This window comes from Dermacentor albipictus, chromosome 6 (assembly GCF_038994185.2).
Source record: "Dermacentor albipictus isolate Rhodes 1998 colony chromosome 6, USDA_Dalb.pri_finalv2, whole genome shotgun sequence".
NCBI classification, from domain to species: domain Eukaryota; kingdom Metazoa; phylum Arthropoda; class Arachnida; order Ixodida; family Ixodidae; genus Dermacentor; species Dermacentor albipictus.
In genome coordinates this window covers 132,713,279-132,733,273 of record NC_091826.1, presented here as the reverse complement: position 1 = coordinate 132,733,273, position 19,995 = coordinate 132,713,279, and the positions used below count along the sequence as shown (strand labels likewise).

Genomic DNA, 19,995 nt, shown 5'->3' with positions numbered 1-19,995 from the left:
ATAAAAAGAAATTACATTGCCATTATGAAGCCGCGCAACAAAAGACCACAAGTGAGGAACTCTGTTCACTTCAGAAAGTTCAACTAATAGATAGAAACAAAACGAAGTGTCTGAATTCCGAAGAGCCAGATCAATAATGATGGCGAAGCTCCAATAAGGATTTCCCGAATAGCGCAAACATTCAGTGAAATCCTCCACCTAATTTAAAAATGTCTGGAAACAAAATCATGTGTTATAGAACGCGCACGATTAAGCTACACGCACTTACACTTCCAGTCCCTGCTTTTCGGTTGTGTGTTAATTCGTCCTCGCTCTGCTATCTACCAGGTTAGCTGAGTTGCCAGAGCCCTACAAAAGCAGGGTTTGTTCTGCGCACCGAGATAAGCGTTTCTTCAATGGAGAAGCTCTCCTTTTGAGAAACCAGCATGCGTTTCCCGCGTTCTGAACTCGGGTCGACGACAATTTTTTCTTCGTGAAACTTTCTCGATTTTGCAGATTTCCTCAAAATATTATGCCATGTTTTTCCTTTTTAAGCGAAGCTTTCCTTCCCTCTTCCCTCGACTTTTCTACTGCTCCTGCTGCTGTCTTGCACGCTGCGTCACGGGGTGGTTGAGCATGTCTAGAATGTACATAGTGTACGGACGCAAAATTGTCTGTGAGACCTCTGAAAATGCCCTCTCTACGATTGCGATTACGTGTTAGCTTTCGCAAAAAGCATTGCATAAGTAGCAGTGATTATTTTCTGCTCACGAGGCTTGTCAAATTCACAGCTTCATATTTATACCAAATAGAAAACTAACGCGAATTGCGCTGCAAATGCACCCCGCAAGCAGAGCATGTTATTTTGCTGAGCACGTTAACAATGTCGCGGACTTAATAGTGTAAATTGTCGAAGCAGCACAAAAATTAGGGACAAAAAAAGAGACATGCTATTGCGCTCCATAAGAGCTGCAACACGCGAGCCGTGGCCCCAGCTACGCTCTCGAGAAAAGGGATTCGCCACTCCAGAAATGCGCATCGCCCCATGCCTTACACTGTGTGGTTTCGTCGCGGTGCGATAACACCGTGGCCTGCACAGCAGTCCTGAAGGCAGCCCTTAATGTAGTGCTCTTCTTCGCGGCACACACTGCTCTAGCCTCGTAACTAGTGTCGCTTTTACATTTATTTGATATTGTTACCCATTGGAGCGATAGCTGCTCCATGGTGCAGTGTATTATCGCTACTTAAATAACGCAGACGACGGAGAGCAGCTGGCATGCACATTGCTCAAATGGCGACCCCCTTTCCACTTTGCTCCAGAGGGCGTTGCTACAGCCACGGCTCGCGTATTGTAGCTCATGTTCAACGCTAAAGTGGGTTCCCCTTTTTACAGCGTAAACGGTCACGGGCTCATTCCAATAACCGTTTCGATTCGTGACGTTGTCCAGCACCGCCGCCGGTGTCGGTCGCAGCTATCACCAGGCTCCTGACCACTATGCAGGATTGGCCAAGAAATGGATGGATTTTCTTGAGTAAGAAAAAAAAAGAATAAGGAGATGTATAAAACTGCTAGAATAAAAAAGACATATGTCATAAAGGGGGTGCCAGTAAATCATAACAATAAAAATGGCTGTGGCTTAGCTAAGGTTAAGCCCAGGATGCGAAGCATACTAGCCTTTATTTTAGTTGTTGAACCACTGTTTAGCCTGGTGAACGGCTGTTCCTTGGCTATATTTGGTTCGGCTAGACGAAGAAACAACTCATGCGTTACCCTGCTTCGCCTTCAAGAGTGGAACGCGACAGCGTTCCCGTCGACCCGCCAGCGACTACGCGCCCCGCATTGGACGCGGTGAGCGTCGAGCAACGCAGCGTTCGGCGCGGCAACGAAATGTGCGCCTGAGCAAGCGTCGCACGCCTGAGCCTTAGAAACAGCTCGTTTCTAAGGCAACACCGCATTCACTAGAGGCGCTTTTGTACCGCTTTGAAGCATCGTACTCGTGGCTCAGTGGTAGCGTCTCCGTCCCACACTCCGGAGACCCTGGTTCGATTCCCACCCAGCCCGTCTTGCAAGAGTTGAGCCAAAGCCACTTCTCCTCTGTCGTGACGTCACGGTGTCACGTGATTTCATGGTCACCGCCGCGCCTGAGGAGCTGGGTTGAGCCCTCGTAATATGCTTCGCATAATAGTAAATATTGCTGTCATATCGTGCCACTTGTCAGGCCACGTGAAACGCGCGCCGCGTGGCATCGATACGTGCGCACTTTGCATTGCAGTTGCATATATTGAACCAGGTGATACACCATGTAGCCGTTGCACAGGTAAACTTACAAGGTAGCTTGGGTTTCCTATCAAGTATGTGGCTCTTACCAACTACGGCGGATTGGCGAATAAATGGATTGATTGCCTTGAGGAAGATGAAGAGGCTTAAGGAGGTGTGTGCAAGAATGCTATAATAAAAAACATTTAGGTCACCGCCCCGTTTCAAAGGGCATGCTCTGGAGAGAGCTGCGCAATCCGCAATTCGCTGTCGACGCCCGGCAGATAGTTCACGCCGCTTTCGTGAAAACGACTCAAAGAGACTTCACTGCGAAGACATTCTGATGCGTGCTGCAAGAAATCGAGCTCATATGAAGCCGCTGCTTAAGCTTACGCTGTGACTATGCTGCGTGTGCTGCGCAGGCCTGTGGCTTTTAGTTTCTTGCGATACCTCGCCGATTGCGCATGTGTCGCTATGTCTCCGTTCCCTACCATTCGTAATCATTTTCTTCTTTGCAATGTCTCGCCGATCCTAATGTCTTAAAAGCTATAACCCAATTTTCAGTTTCTTTTTCGTTTTTTTCGCGCAGCTAGGCGCAGCGAGAGCAGTCGGCGGCTGCCACGTTTAAAGCCTGCGTTTACGACAAGTGGGAACATGCCGTTGCGGTCGCGTTTGCTGCCAATGCACAGCAAACAGAGGTGTGTCCCAGTCGTAACCCCAGTGGGGAGGCGGGAGGAAGGAAAATGTACCTTAAAAAGAAAAAGACTAAGCCACTGAGAGGACGTCAAAATGACGACTGCGTCTCAGTATTCCCATTCGGTGCCCAAGCTCCTCAGCCGTTCAACCTTCGGAAGCAAAGACACGCAATTCGCACGAAGCTCTGCTCCGTTGTTGATGTTGCAACAAGCAGACGAAATCAAAGCCGCGTCACAAATGTACGGCGCTCAGCGACTGAAACGTGGTACTCGGAGTGCGCGGCTGCCGCTGTTTGCTTTTATTGCTCCACCGGGGAGCGCCGAGAGATTGTTGTCGTAGCATGAAACGCAATCACAATGCGTCACAATGTCACTCGCTTTTATCGTATGCCACGATGCATCGGCTCGGTGTATCCAGCGCTTGCGATTGGCGCAACAAGCTCCGGCAGCCATCCGCTCAGAGTATCGCGTTTTAGAGCGCAGCTCTTTGGCGTCCGTTCCTGGGTTTCGCGTCGTCGCCGGCGTTGTCGTCGGCCTCGTAACCAGCTCCGCCCCCCTTTCATCCCCCCAGCGCTAGCAGCGACCGACTGATACCGCTGGATGCCGCTGACGCCGCTAGAGAGTCAAGATAACGTGACTGCATAGAACAGCGTCGCCGCCATGCAGAAAGAGGAGGAAAGGGTCCCCCCCCCCTGGTTCTTAGCGCTGCGGAAGCGAGGGTATCATATTGTTTGTGTCGGCATCGGCGGCGTTGTCCCTGAAACCAACTCCGCAGCTGGGGTTGACTCACTATCGGCGTCAGCGGCATCAGTCAGTCGCTGCTATCTCTTCCCTCCTCCCTTTATCGTGTTGTCCGCTTGCTGCACGCGCTTCTGCCCCCATCGTTTGCCGCTGGGTGTACACGCCGCCCCCCTCCCACCTCTTCCTGCGAGTCTCCGGTTGTCAAAGCGCCGGCTCGAACTTTGAAGTTGGCGAACTGTGCGCCGCAAAGTTGCCCAACGGCTTGCTGGTAGTAGCTGCCTACTTCGCCCCTACCGCACTCACGAAAGACGTCGTGCACTTCCTGCAACTCGCATTAACCGTCCATCGATCCACACCGATGTTAGTAGTGGGGGACTTTAATGTTGACATAAAGACAAACAGCAATTTCCTAACACTTATGCGGGAGAACATCCCGTTCCTCTCGCTCGTAACGCGTCCCACGGCTGTGACAACCTCGCGAGGCACTTGTATAGATCTCGTCTTTGAGAATCAAGCATTGGTGTACCAAGTCGAACATATATCAGTCTATTTCTCCGACCACAAAGCATCCTTCATGACTGTCAAGAACTGTTAGTGGAGTCTTTGTTAAAGGAATACGTGTGAAAAATAAAAAAAAATTGTGTGATAGCGCATACATGTTTTGCTCGATTTCTTTGCCTCAATTTATCGAAAAGGTGAAACAGCTTATTTGCTGCGCTCAAATTTCGCATTAGGAAGTAACGTAATCGTCGGTAATTTTTTTATCGCTTGCCACTGTGCAGGTTACCCAGAAATCAAACGGAGCACTTGAGCAGGGGTTGAACTGGATTCCCCTGTACTAGCGGTGGCAGCGCGCAATACAAGGCATGCGCAAAAGCAATCCGTGGTAGCCTTGCAATGCGCTTTTTACTCTTGCCTCATGGACATACTGCTTAGGCGAAGGAAACCTTATGGACGCCGCTAGGAGAGTTCTTCGCACTTGCAGCAACCAGTTATCGGTTGCAAGCAGCTCTTGCTAACAGCATTTCCATCCCGCACGCGTGCTGCAGCGTAACTGGCCGATGGTTGTTTATTTAGGCAGAAATAATGGCGCTGTAAGCTTTTTTACACAAATCTATTGTGGTAATCTATTGTGTCTATTGTGTCCATGAATAAAGCATCCTAATTGGCTGCAGGTGGTGGTAGTCCATCACGCTCGGAAATCACCGAAGCGTGGCACGACCATTAGGTTTGTTCTCGGCGACTTGGAGACAAAGGTGATCCTCGAGTCACAAAGCTCGGCCAGTGAGGCTAATCGCGCGTGCAGGAAGGAAACAGTTCTGCAAATTGCTGCTTCATCAAGAAATAGTTGCTACATTTGTCAGAACTTCACATAGCGACGACTGTTGGAAGCACAGCACTCACGTCGGAGTCGTAGAAGAGGAAATGGTCAAATTTGTATCGAATGGCCACCGCTGTTTAGTTTCACTCAAGTTCTTTAGTCGACGCTAGCGCACGGAGATGCGGTTCAGCCGCCACCCGTGTGCTCTGTTTACTTTCTGGGGCACTTGTACGTACCATTCTTTATACAGACAGCGCCATATGTAGGCTTTCTGCCATTCCTTCTGGGGAGGCCGCAATGAAACCTGATTGGACTCAATAGCCTCACCAGCTTCAGTCATGGTTTAGCAACCATTCATGCGCCCACAAAAGCCACATGTTTATTCTTATTTTATTCCACATGGTATTCGGCAGCGCAAACGAAATATATTCATCTGCAGCTACATCGAGCAACGCGAACTTCGGCAGCACCTACAGAGGCCGGGCGCGGTCATATCCGTGCCGCCGACGCCACCACATGACGATATGCCGCCGCACCAAGCGCATCCCACTCTAGATGCCTATAAAATAAACGGCACTACTAGACATGGCAGCAGCACCCGACACTGAAAAAATTGGAGGACGCTTAAGCTTCGCCTTCAAGAGTGGAACGCGACAGCGTTCCCGTCGACCCGCCAAGGGGTGTAAGACAATGCGCTACGGCGCAGCGATCACTTAAGAGGCGCCCCGCATCGGACACGGTGAGCGTCGAGCAACGCAGTGTTCGGCGCGGCAACGAAATGTGCGCCTGAGCAAACGGCACAAACCAAAGAACTCGGTGTCTCGGAGGAGGAAATGATTTACGCCAGCCGAACGTCGTGATCGGCACGGGCAGAGAGATAGATAGATAGTAATCTAAAGAAAGGAACGGCGCTTGAGTCTGCAACCCGTGTGAGAGAACGGCGAAGCGTCGTCAGTGGAGAGGGAGTCGGGGCATGCGACGCGCCTGGCACCGGTCCGCGCACAGCCGTGGCGCGCCACCTGCCGGGGCAGCGCCGTACATTGAGAGGAGGGGGTCTTCTGTGTTTGCCGCAAGATGGCTCTGCGTATGCGGTAAGCACAGAAGAAATGCTGCGGAAACGTACTGCGCTACTCATGTATATGCGACTTCCGTAAGTTACATGCTCGCAATTACCGATATACACCGCAGTATAACTTTCTACGGCACGTTTCTAAAGCAACACCGCATTCACTAGAAGCGCTTTTGTACTTCTTTCAAGCATCGAACTCGTGGCTGAGTGGTAGCGTCTCCGTCTCACACTCCGGAGACCCTGGTTCGATTCCCACCCAGCCCATCTTCGAAGTTGCTTTTTATTTATGAAGTGCCTGCAGTGATTTATCGCTCACGGTCAACGCCGCAAACGCCGACACCGACGACATCGGCTTTTCTGCGACACGAGCTCCTTAACGCTATCGCGTTAAAAATTTACTCCAAGGTATGATGTCACACGTTTCTGCTAATAGTGCTCAGCTGTCAGGCACCCGTACCTGCGGCGAGCATCGGCGTCCCTCGTAACCGAGCGAACGAGCACACCGAAGGGTGAAGGACTGAACGCGGAGCTCAGTGGGGGAGGAAGAACGCCGGTAGCGAAGAGACCGTGAGGAGGACAGCGGATGAGGAAGGTATGGCGAAAACGTGAGAAGAAAAGCGTAGTGCCGTGCAGTACGGGTCTCTGAGCAACGATGGCTGCTTCAGTGGGGGGAAACTCCCCGGTTTCGGTGGCAGAGGTAATGCGCCATCTCTGTTTTGGGCGAACCCAAAAATCTGTTTCCGTTCCATGGCCTCGTAGATCGTCGCGCGCACGCAGGTGGCAAGCCCTTCCCCATCCCCAACTCCTCTCCAATCGCCCTCCCTCGCTATTCTCTCGCAACTCCCTCACCTTCGACTGTCTCCGCACGCACGCCGTGCGGCCCCGCCGGCCCGGAGCCACCTCAGTTCGCTGCATGATGTTTCATGTTTCGTTATCTGCTGTTATCACGAAGCGTGCGCTGCTGTGCGTTGACCGGCGTGGCTAATTTCGTCAGTTCCGTGGTCCTCGGTAGCTGTGTGCTTGTGCTCCGCGTTGTTTCACCCTTTCATGACTCGTACCGCACGTGCAACGTGCAGTGGTGCACAAATACCTCAAAAACAAGCCATGCAAGGTTGTTCCCGGTGCCTAAAGACCACAGGTGAGCGCTCAGACCCAAGGACATCAGAAGGCGCATGTATGTACCCGAACACAGCCCTGTCCATTTGTGTGCTCCATGAGGCTCCGGACGTCGTTGCGCCTTGATTGCGCTACACTTGCCTCTTCCCCTTCCCAGTAGAGAAAACTGAAAAATAGAAGTTCCTCCTCATTGTCACCTGGTCTATGACTTGTGCTTTTCTGCGAAGTCTCATTCTGCAACTTGAGGAACTTGTCCAGCTTTCCGTACCGCCCTCATTGCTTTTTCTGTGTATCACGTTCTACAAACGTACTAACAGCTAAAAAATTACTGTTAGTGCTTGTGTACTATCTCAGTAACCCCCGATGGGAAAACCGCGTGAACAACCTTCATGTGTAGGCATGATACGCTTTTTTTTTTCTTCTGGAAAGCATGAGAATTGTGTCCTACATACAGATTTTTGCAGTTCGCGATTATAATACAAAAGAGAGCCCAGTAGGTACGACTTAGTGCCTTAAGTGACGTAATTTTATTGCTAAGCATTGCATTCGAGTCGAAAGAAAAGTCGTGTTGTTGGTTTATTTTACGTGGTCTTTGATTGAGGAATAAGCCTTTCTGTGAAAGTTTTCTATGTGCTGCTGCAAAAGCCAACTACTTTCTGTTCCCCTTGCCACCGTTACTCAATTGTGACCAAGTGCAAAATAATGTGATAATGTGTGTTTCAGTTTTTAGTACAATGTTATTTTTTTCTGCCATGTTTGTTTTTCAATTTGTTCAGCAGTAATGAACATGTCACGCATTTCTTATACTTTCGTGAAGATATATAAGTAAGCTCTTTCTTTTGGTATGGCTCTCAATGAAACAATGTTAGCATTTTATTCTATTTTTTAGGTATTTTGCGTGTCAGTGTTTTTGCCATTCCAGTGAGTTTTCCCTTTTCATAGTTGTCATGGCTATGTCATACATGTTGTCCAGTTTTGTGCAATATCTTAGTGCATATATCAGAAGCTCGTCGTCATTTCGGTCTTGAGGACGTTATAGAAATACCTTGTTTTTTTATGTGCATGTACACGAAATGGCCTTCGCGTTTTCTAGCCCTTTCTTTTGTTATTTCACCGCCTGTGAACTTTTGTGTTTAGTACTGTTGTATATGCCATGCACCTTTCACTATTGCTCATTTTTTGAGCGTGTATCACACCACGTTATAAGAAAAATCTGTTTCCGGAAACGAAGTCAATAAAGCGAGACTAAAAACATCTGTTGTGTTGGGAGTGGAATTTTTTTATGTCCCGGCACATGCTGGTATAATGTGATTATGGGCAAGACTGCGTGCGTGCTAATGCATAGCCCACGGCGCACCACGCGCCAGCTCGCAAGCAATGCTAATGCGCTGCGTAGCGCGCGCATTGCTTGCAAGCTGGCGCGTGGTGTGCCGTAGCACGCGCGCGACAACAAAAAAATAATAACGCGTCACGTACAGGTAAAAGCAAAAAAAAAGTAAGCGGTGCACGTGGCATGGGGGAAAGGGTGAAAGGGAATGGCGTGGGTCGGCATAATAAAAACAAAAAGAAAAGAAAAATGTTTGGGGGAGGAGGCGCCGCTCGGCTGCTATTCCTGTTGCCATAACAACGTAAACAATCGTGTGCGCCGTCATTTTGCTTCTTCATCGCCCTTTGGTTAGGGCCGTAACTGAACGGGACCTTGGCGCTAGCGTCGAAAGAGCGTCTGCTCGAAAACGGCCAATGGCAGCCATGCGGAGAAACACCAGTGCTGCACTCATTGTAACGCTTGCCATCACATCCCGGCTTTCGTAGGCCGTCAAAATCACCGCTAAATATCCTCAATGATGGTAAACACCACGAAAAGCTTCGTTTACATCGATTCGCACAGTGTGTGTGTGATCTTCATAATATTTCTGTCTTCTTTTTCTGGTCACTTTTATTCACGCGCACTTCCTTTCAGGATCTTCACGTTGCTGCCGGATTTTCATCTATCGCCACCACACTGCACATCACTGCGGTCTTATTGTGTGCATCAACGGGAAATATGGTAATCTACGCTTTGAGAGACACCGTGGTCATTTGTCCGTCATCGTCAAAGGCAAGTATGTGAGACTTGAATGTCTAATACGGGAAACGAGGAGAAAGGGGGTTAACCGAGGGGCCCGATATTTATTAGGCATATCATAAGGAGCCAACAAACAACAAGTTACGAGAAAGGCGTTTTTCAACCTACTAAAGGGCCACTCACTGGTGCACTTAAACACCTTAGTACCTGTACACGCCATGCCTAAGACGATATAGGAGAAAGGTTTGGAGAGCTAACAATAATGGTGATTTGAAAGCACAAGCACACACAACGAAGATGAAAGAGAAAAAAAAACTACCTATATTCTTCTTACATGTGTTTACGCTCCGCAACAATTTTGAATCCACACTCCCACAACTAATGTGTATTAGTGTTTTCCGAATCACCGAGTGTTTGGCGATGTTGATGTGTCGCTTCCACCTATGTATGTGTGTATATATATATATATATATATATATATATATATATATATATATATATATATATATATAAACGAGAAGAAAGGGGGTTAACCGAGGGACCCGATAATTATTAGTCATATAATGAGAAGCCAACAAACACTGACACCAAGTACAACATAGGGGAAATTGCATGTGCTTAATAAGTGAAAGTTAAGTTATTATTAAGCACTTTCACTTATTAAGCACATGCAATTTCCCCTATGTTGTACTTGGTGTCAGTGTTTGTTGGCTTCTCATTATATGACTATATATATATATATATATATATATATATATATATATATATATATATATATATATATATATATATAGTAGAATTTTATTGGGCGTACGTGTGCCCTCAAACGCAAGTTACATTCAAACAACAGCAAGAGCGGCGAACACTCTGGGCCGTCACCGAAATCTGACCTGCCGGTCAAGCGCATTGGCTTTTATACACAAGTCATCGAAGGTTGCATAGAAATCGGTGGTGCCCGCGTGTCTTCCAGAAAGTTCTACACCATTCACGTCGCTCATCTACGAAATCGGATAACACAAGGTTGAGTGAGAACAAACAGCGGATAGAACCATGTATAGCATTCGTGAAACTTAGAATACATGCAGGCGCATCCAGCGCTGTGCAACAACATTTATTAGGTGTTGAAAAGCAGTCACCCGAAAAATATAAAGTACATACACGTGTCTATATATATATATTGAAGCGGTCTGCGCTGGACGCATGAAAGAAGACGAAGGAAGGTGCTAGGGGAGAAGTGAGAAGGAAGAAGTTGGAATAAAAATGGCGGACGACACCCGTCTCACTTAGATGATGTCATTTCTGTTGCCGTTCTAGTTAGGAACGCTACATTTTGGCGCAGCCGACAGTTTTCGAAGACCAGCGATGCGGGTGACGTTTTTCGTCGACCAGGCGTCATCAGAGTCTGTTGTGTTCACCCGATACCAAGTGCACGGTGAGCCAGCGACGGACCTTCCTCTTGAAGTTAGTTCTACCGCGCTGATCAACGTGGTACTGCAACAAGCTGCAATCAGCCGCCAAGCCCTCGTGCAAACAGGATCGGTGACAGTGAATCTACAACTGCAGACACTGAGCGAACTCGTTCTGGAACCCATACGACGTGGCACCCTCAAAGAGGAAACGCCTGCCGGGAAGGTGAGCCTAGACTTGAGTGTTATGGAACTGCAAAGGAACATTATACAACAGATCGAAATAATGAGAACTTTCGTCCAAGCGCTTAGTCGAGAGCAGTCAGCACGAAGTATTGTTGAACCAGATGTTTTTGAAGGAAAATCGCAAAATGCACACTACTGGCTGTGTTTTTTCGAGTACGCCTGTGACAAGAATCTGTGGCACTCCGACGACACAAAGATTTTGCATATGCGCCGCTATTTGGGTGGTATAGCCAGAAAATGGTATGACGTGCAACTCATGGATTATGGAACAACATGTTGGGAACTGTGGAAAAGCAACTTTTTAGGGGCTTTCGAAGGCAACGCAGTAGAAAGATGGGATGCGGCACTGCGGTTCAGTTATACAGGTGGCTCTCTGCTTGAGTACTGTCTTGAGAAGCGTCGCCTGTTGTATTCTGCAGAACCGAAGCTGTCGTCTTCTGCTGTTGTAGCTTTGATAACGCAAGGGTTGTGTATCGAGATCCGTCGTCATGTCCAGCTCAAAGGTCCAAGAACGTTTGATGACCTTCTGAACTTTCTACAGACCTCAGTGCCAAGAATTACATCGAGAAGACAGCCAGATGGTAGAACAGAGCAACTTGATTCCAATCTAGAGTCGTTGCCGTCAACTGAATGTGAGCACAGCTTCATAAACAAATCTCTGGGAAGCGTAAATCATGACTGTGAGGATGGTGAAGAACCAATTACCGCAGTTCACGGCAACCTACTTCCACATAATCTGTCTACCGTGCATCACAAGCCCCAGAAAAAGAGCTTCAGTGAGACAGTATATTTGGTGTCGTCAAGCTTATTGTACGCCCCCATTAAGGTAGATGGCATTGAAGTGAAGGCTCTCGTTGACAGTGGAGCTTCGGTATCTATTATCAACAAGACTCGAGTGGATGCCAGTCGTCTGCACGCTGGTAGAACATTGCGTGTCCAAGCCTACGATGGGTCAGTGACCATGCATAGCGAATGGGTTACCCTGGCTATTGAATTTCAAGGAAATGCTATTACCAGTGACGTATTGGCCATTCCCAATGTCACCTACGATTTTCTTTTGTCCCGTCCAGACATGAAAAAACTTAAGATGAACCTCTATTGGGATGACAAGGTAATGGCCGAAGACACGATAAGAACAGAAGACCCTGGTGAAGAACCTAGTGTATCAAGGCTAATTTTTCACCACGAAGACATCAAGACTAAGTACCCAGAGCTTATATGCATAGGAAGCTACCCTCCAGCAATGAAATCCCATGTCGTTCCTTTCGAGCTCGCAGATAAAACAGTGGTTCGTAGAACCCCCTATAATATGTCCAGAGATAAAAAGGTGTGGCTGAAAAAGGAGTTGCAAGAAATGTTAGACGCAGGTATCATCCGGCCTTCTGTATCCCCATTTGCTTCTCCTATCACTATTGCACCTAAAGAAGACGGGACATTCCGCCTCTGCACAGACTACCGGGCTCTCAATCGTCAAACTGAATTGATACCTTATCCAATGCCGAGAATCGACGACATCATTGACGAAACCGGTGGTTGCCATTGGTTTTCACGAATAGATCTCTGCAAGGGCTTTTGGCAGATTCCACTAAGTGAAGAAACGAAGAAGTACACCGCGTTCATAACCCCATTTGACTTGTTTGAGTACAACCGCCTACCATTTGGTTGGAAAAACTCCCCTGCGTGGTTTCAGAAGATTATGACGGACATTCTGAAACCTTACCTGGGCACATTTTGCAATGTGTACATCGACGACATCATCATCTACTCAAAGACAAAGGACGAACACCGTAGTCATCTTTCAAAAGTTCTTCATGCCCTCAGTCTTGCCCAACTCAAAGTCAACTTCAAGAAAAGTGCGTTCTTTCAAGATACCGTAGTATTTCTTGGCAGGGTGTTTGATGGACAGACTAAAAGCACCAAGCAAGAATCAGTAGAGAGAATCTCCAAGCTGGTAAAGCCTTATGATGTGCACTCCCTGCGCGTTTTTCTTGGCCTTGCAGGACACTTCCGGGCGTTTATCAAAGACTACGCACTGAGAACAAGGTGCCTCACACGTTTAACTCAGAAAGACGTGCCTTTTCATTGGGACGAGAAGTGCGAAGCTGTCTATCGTGAGCTTGTAAAACTAATATCGTCGGACCCCATCTTGCGAATACCGGATTTTTCCTTGCCTTTCGTGCTGAACACGGACGCATCACATTATGCTACCGGTGCAGTTCTATACCAGAAGCCATCCAAACAAGCTGATCAAACCAAACACTACGTCGTGGGGTACTACAGCTATACCCTGAAACCCGCCGAAATCAATTACTGCACCACAGAAAAGGAAGCTCTGGCCGTCTTAAAAGCTGTGCAGTACTTTCGTACTTACCTGGAAGGTGCCAAATTCATACTTTTCACGGACCATCAAGCATTGACTCAACTTCTGAGCATGGCCCAGCCAAGAGGCCGCATTGCTAGATGGGTGAACTATCTGCAACAATTTGATTTCGTAATTTCGCACCGTCCTGGCCCACTCCTCACTGACGCTGACGCACTATCAAGATTACTTGTACAGGAATCAAGCAATAATCCAGATACAATCAATCATATTAAGCTATGGGAAGGTACAGAAGAGCTCCAGTTTATCAATAGAAGGTATCACGTACCACCAACTATGATTCCAAGAATTCTTCATCTATACCACGACACCCCTGAATCGGGTGGACATGATGGCTTCTGGCGCACTTATAAGAAATTGCTCATGAGATTCACATGGCCGGGCATGAAAAACGACATCAGCCATTACATCCGCACATGCCACCTCTGCCAGGTGAACAAAGTTAAATTCAAGCAATCGACAGACGTTATGACAAACCCTGAATATTCAAGCATCCCGTTCGAAGTAATTCATTTGGACTTCGCGGAGCTCAAAAAGAAGGGGGAAGGAGTCAAGCGAACGCAAGCTTTCTTGCTCTCCATAGATGAGTGCACACGGACGATTGCGGCTAAAGCTGGCAAAGAAGACGCAAACAGCGTAATAGACCTCCTCAAAGCTGAGTGTTTTAAACACACAAAGACGCTCGTCTGCGACAACGGGCCGGCTTTTCGGAGTGCCAAATTATCAAAGTGGGCCCAGGAGCACGGCATCATGATAAAGTATTCTTCTCCATACCACCCGGCAGCAAACGGCCTAGCGGAACGTGCCATACGAGACATCAAACAGTATCTGAAGATGTATCCAGACTTTGCCGGTGGCTGGAAGTGCTGTCTCGAGGCCGCTGTGAAGCATCACAACAGATCATACACCACGAGTTTAGGCTGCAGCCCTCATTTTGTAACTTCAGGTACAGCGCCCATACTTCCTGCAGATCGTGAGCTAGGTCTCCTAGAGAACCTCGAACTTGCGGAAGTAAGGAAAACTGTCAAAGAACAGGAGATCTACAAGCGCCGCATGAAGCGAAACTTTGATAAAAGGCACAGTAGCCAGATACCGGACATACAGCCTGGAGACTATGTCCTTGTAAGGAAAGGAGCTGTGCCCTCAAATTCAAAATATTGCGGACCATTTCAAGTTATTAAGACTGCATGCCAGCATGGAATATTGAAGAATGTCTGGTACGCCGGAGCCTCGGGCCAAACGGAGTGCGCCGCTATTGGAAACGTATTCAAGTATTACCCCAGGAGGTGTAATTAAAAGAAATCCGGAAGAGTGAAGCGGTCTGCGCTGGACGCATGAAAGAAGACGAAGGAAGAAGTTGGAATAAAAATGGCGGACGACACCCGTCTCACTTAGATGATGTCATTTCTGTTGCCGTTCTAGTTAGGAACGCTACATATATATATATATATGTATATATATATATATATATATATATATATATATATATATATATATATATACTTATATTGTGCCGCATCAGTTTTCACGGCGTTTATTCCGCGTCAAAAGATTAGGCGAACCGACCACGCCCACAGCACGGAGCACGCACGAGAAGCAGCCCCACAAGCGATGATGAAGAAGAACCCCATATGAACCCCATATGATGATGATCGCGTACAGATGACAGAATAGCTTATAAATTCCCACACTAATGTCCCCTCGCACGAGACCGGCCATCCTGCCCGCAATTCAAAGGGGCGGTGAACGTCTCGTGAAAGGCTTCATACGGGAACCGTGGACAATCTCAGCGGCGCGGCAGCGGCGGTCATTTGGAACAATAACCTGTTCCACGCGATAGTTCACTGGAGAAGTCTTCAAGACTTCTCACTGGAGAAGTCTCCAAGACTTTGTAGGGGCCGATGAACCGAAGCTGAAACTTGTCACACAAGCCAGGAGTACGAACTGGTGTCCGGAGTAGCACTTCCTCGCCAGGGCGGAAGCACACGACGCGATGAGAGGCGTCGTAATGCTGCTTGCGGTCCTGTTGCCGTGCTTGGGTGTTGATGCGGGCGAGCTGGCGACAACGCAGAATGCGGGACACATATTCTTCGCAGGAGGAAGGACATTGATGGACAGTTCGCGCGAAGAAAGAGTTGTCAAGACAGGAAGAGGGCGAACGACCATAGACAAGGTAGAATGACGAGTAACCGGTCGTGCGTTGAACGGCGGTATTATATGCAAAGGTCACGAATGCTAAAATTGCGTCCCAGTTTCTGTGATCCGGGTCAATGTACATGGCTAACATGTCTGACAGCGTGCGATGAAATCGCTCTGTGTGGCCGTTGGTTTGCGGAAGCTAACTGGAGGTAGTCCTGTGGGTGGTTCCGGAGGCTCTGAGTACTTCGTCTAGTAGTTGCGAGAGGAATGCTTTTCCACGGTCGCTCAGGAAGACGCAAGGAGCACCGTGACGCAGTATTAAGGATTGAAGTATGAATGCAGCAACTTCAGAGGCCGAGGCAGAACTCACACAAGTTGTTTCGGCGTAGCGTGTCAAGTGATCAACGGCTGTCACAATCCATCGTTTACCGGTGAGAGTCACAGGAAGAGGGCCATATAGGTCAACTCCAACGACCTCAAATGGTTGCGACGGACAAGGAACCGGTTGCAGTTGTCCGCTTGGAGCGGATGTAGGGAGCTTTCGACGCTTACATAGAGCGCAGGAAGCGACATACCTCGCTACACTGGCGGACGATCCAGGCGAGTAGAAGCGCCCTTTGATGCGGTCATAGGTTTTCTGGAAACCAAGGTGACCAGCAGTCATGTCGTCGTGAGAAGCCTGCAGGACATGAGCACGTAGAGAGTGTGGCAGGACAGGAACCCAGCGTTGACCGTCAGGGTGATAGACATGACGGTATAGGACGCGGTTGTCAATCTTAAATTGCGTCAGCTGCCGACGAAGGCGGGCGTTAGGCGGGCGTGAAGCTCCTTGAAGGTGGTCTATGATGCGCCGACAGTAAGAGTCGGCAAGTTGATGAAATTGGAAGGATTTGTTGTCGTGTGGAGGCATCTCATCGACAGTGGCCAACAAGAAAGCATCTGAGGAGGGATCGAGCGAAAGCTTGTCACGGATGGTAGTTGGAGCTCCATTGCATGGTGTCGTAGGAAGCGGACAGCGAGAAAGCGCGTCTGCCATCGTGGTGTTTTTCCCGCACTTGTAGGTAATGGTAAAGTCGTATTCTTGCAAACGAAGAATCCACCGACCAAGTCATCCAGACAAGTTCTTCAGCGTCGAAAGCCAGCATAATGCATGATGGTCTGTAACAATCGCAAAGTGGCGGCCGTGAAGATAAGGTCGAAACTTCTTCACAGACCAAATGATAGCTAGACATTCCTGCTCCGTGATGGTGTAATTCTTTTCGGCATTTGTCAGAACGCGACTTGCGTATGCGACGACCCTCTCACCTAAAGTGTCGTCTCGCTGTAGGAGAATGCCACCAATTCCGTGACCACTAGCATCCGTATGCAGGAGGGTAGGAGCAGCTTCATCAAAATGGCGTAGTACCGGTTCAGATGTGAGAGCGCGTTTCAGATGGGTGAAGGCAGATTCACATTCGGGAGACCACACAAAGGGAACATTATAACCCAGTAATTTGTGCAGACGTGACGCTATTGAGGCGAAGCCCCGCATGAATCGCCGAAAATAGGAAGCGAGGCCTAAGAAACTACGCAAATCTTTGGTCTTTTCGGGACGAGGGAAGTTCTGAACTGCGGAAACCTTGTCAAGATCAGGACAAATGCCATCTTTGCTCACAATGCGACCTAGAACTTTGATCGCCTTGCTGGCAAAACGGCATTTCTTGGTGTGTAGCTGAAGTCCAGCGTCGGCAAGGCCGGTGAGAACTTCATCCAGACGTTGCAGGAGCTGAGAGAAGGTTGACGAGAAAGCAACAATATCGTCCAGATAGCACAGGCAAGTCTTCCACTTTAGGCCACGAATAACGGTGTCAATCATGCGCTCGAACGTTGAGGGCGCATTGCAGAGGCCGAATGGCATGACAATAAACTCGTACAGCCCATCTGGTGTTGAAAACGCTGTTTTCTCCTTATCGTCCTCATGCATAGGTATCTGCCAATAGCCGGAACGCAGATCGATGCTGGAGAAGTACTCGGCACCCTGCAGGGAATCCAAGGCATCGTCTATTTGTGGCATAGGGTATACATCCTTGCGTGTGATCTTGTTAAGTGCTCCGTAGTCTACACAAAATCGAACAGAGCCGTCTTTTTTCCGAACCAAAACAATGGGGGAAGACCTAGGGCTAGCAGAGGGGCGTATTATGTTTCGTTGGAGCATGTCGGTGACGTTCTCGTCAATGACTTTCCTCTCGGCTAGCGATATGCAATATGGTCTACGGCGCACAATGGATGTACCATCTGTCGCTATCCGATGCGTCGTAATCGAAGTCTTTCCCAACGAAGATGAATGCGCGTCAAAGGAAGCTTCATGTTTTTGGAGCAAAGCTAGCAATTGTTGTGACTGCGAAGGTGTCACGTCGGAACTGATGGCAGCTGCAAGAGCTGAAGGAGATGCGGCCCGTCCGGTACAAGGACCTTCAGAGGAAGCTGGTTTAAAGGAAACAACCGATATAGACTCCGATTCAGTGGCGCAAGCCAATGTAGTGCCTTTAGGGATGAGAATCTTTTCGGATGTCGGGTTTGTAGCGTAGAGAAGTGCAGAGCCATGATCAAACCTAACGAGCCCTGATGCAAAGGCTATCCCTCTTCCAAGACAGCGCGCAGATGGTAATACGAGCACATCGCCGCAGTCAATCACACCAGACGTGATACTAACGATGCTTTGATGGCGAGGAGGTAACGCGGTATCTTGTGCAGCAAGGAAGTGAAGGGGTGCGTCATCTGCATGAAGTGAATAGGTTGTGTTGGTCATGTGGAGAACGCGTTGTCCACAGCAGATGGAGGCGGAGGCCGTAGAACGAAAATCCCATCCCAATATGAGCTGCTGGGCACACGAACTTAGCACTACAAATTGTAGGTAATGTAGAACTCCATCGATGGAAATACGAGCTGTGCAGATGGCAAGAGGTCGAATGGAGGCCCCTTGAGCAGCGAGTAGCGTAGGTCCATCATAGGGGGTCGTGACTTTCCGAAGTCGCGAACACAAATCCCGATGAATGACTGAAACACTAGCACCAGTGTCTATTAAAGCTTCTACTTGTACACCTTCTACTACAACCAATATCACATTGTACGGACGCGATGGAGGAATTTCTGTCCTGTCGTTCGATGCTGCTTTTCCTCCAAAAGCTGCATAATTCAGTTTTCCGGACGACGCTCGGCGAATTGAGAAGCAGGTCTCAGTGGGGACGTAGAGCGGCGAAGGGGTGACGGCGAGCGGCGTCTCGCAAGACGGTAAGCCGTCTCGGATGCTACAGTAGGCGATGGAGAGCGTCCGCGCGGTGGACCATAAGAACGGCGTTGGTCATGGAAGCTCCCTAGACGTTGGAAAGTAGCTCCGGACGAAAAGTCATCCCTTTCGTATACATCATATCCGCGACGCTCGTCTTGCTGGCGCTTGCGGCAAAAACGCGCTATGTGGCCACGATAGCCGCAGTAGTAGCAGATGGGACGAGGAGGACGCCGCTGCGGATAGCTGCTTAATGTAGGTGCGCTGGTAGTCATGGAAGCGATGTGAGCCGGTGTTGGTTTTGGAGGCATTGGTGGGACGATGACTGGAGTAGCTGCGGCTACTTGTGCGTACGTTGACGGGGCCCTAGGAGTAATAGGGCCCGTGTACGCTGCACCAGCCATGGATGCCAATTCCTCCTTGATGACGTCTCGCAGATTGGTATCGGAGGCAGGAGAAGGCGTAGGTCCTGCGGCTAAGCCAAGAAACTGGAGCTCTTCTCGAATTATTGCGCGTATCATTGCTCGTAACGCAGGGTCGTCGGTGGTAGTGTTTGCAGTGGTGTCTGGCTGCAACCGTACTAATTCGAGTTCGTCGAGGCGCTGGCAAGTAGCGACGATATCAGTGACGGTAGCGGGGTTCTGGTTGGCTAAAGCATTGAAAGCAATAGCTCCGATGCCTTTGAGGATGTGGCGAACCCTGTCTGATTCGGTCATGGCCGTGTTCACGCGTCGACAAAGAGCAAGCACATCCTCGATGTACGACGTATAAGATTCACCGGGCTGTTGCTTGTGAGTGTCGAGCGTCTTTTTTGCGAGGGCGGAACGAACAGCCGGTGTGCCGAAGAATTGGCGGAGCAGCTGTTTAAAAGCGCCCCAGTTCGTGAAATCAACCTCATGGTTGAAAAACCAAGTCTTCGCTACTCCTGTCAGATAAAAGGCGACGTGACGTAGCTTGGACGCACCGTCCCAACGGTTAGCCGAACTCATTCGGTCATAGTCGTCCAGCCAATCATCGACGACTTCACCGCGAAGTCCAGCAAACAGATGAGGATCACGCTGGTGCCCACTGACAACCCAATACGGAGAGGCAGAGGTAGCCGAGGCCGAGATGGTGGAAGGAGAAGTGCCTGTTGGCTCGTCCTGCGACATGCTGGCGGACAGCTGGCACAATCGGCGACTTGATCGAAGCTCCACGAGGTTGAGCGGGGAGTCAGAGGACGGGGGACCGAAGAGCACACTCCACCACTTGTGAAGCAGCAGTAATCACGGCGTTTATTCCACGTCAAAAGATTAGGCGAACCGACCACGCCCACA

At 49.0% G+C, this 19,995-nt stretch overlaps 1 protein-coding gene across 7 annotated transcripts in view; it reads left to right on the top strand.

The window, feature by feature from the left end:
- LOC135902261 (uncharacterized) overlaps positions 1-19,995 on the top strand; it is a 761,927-nt gene that overhangs the window by 321,697 nt on the left and 420,235 nt on the right. For all 7 annotated transcript variants that reach the window (XM_070541346.1, XM_070541345.1, XM_070541343.1 and 4 more), the window contains one exon: positions 9,139-9,276. In XM_070541346.1, the coding sequence (XP_070397447.1) occupies positions 9,139-9,276 (138 nt within the window). The remainder of the gene's footprint in view (positions 1-9,138; positions 9,277-19,995) is intronic.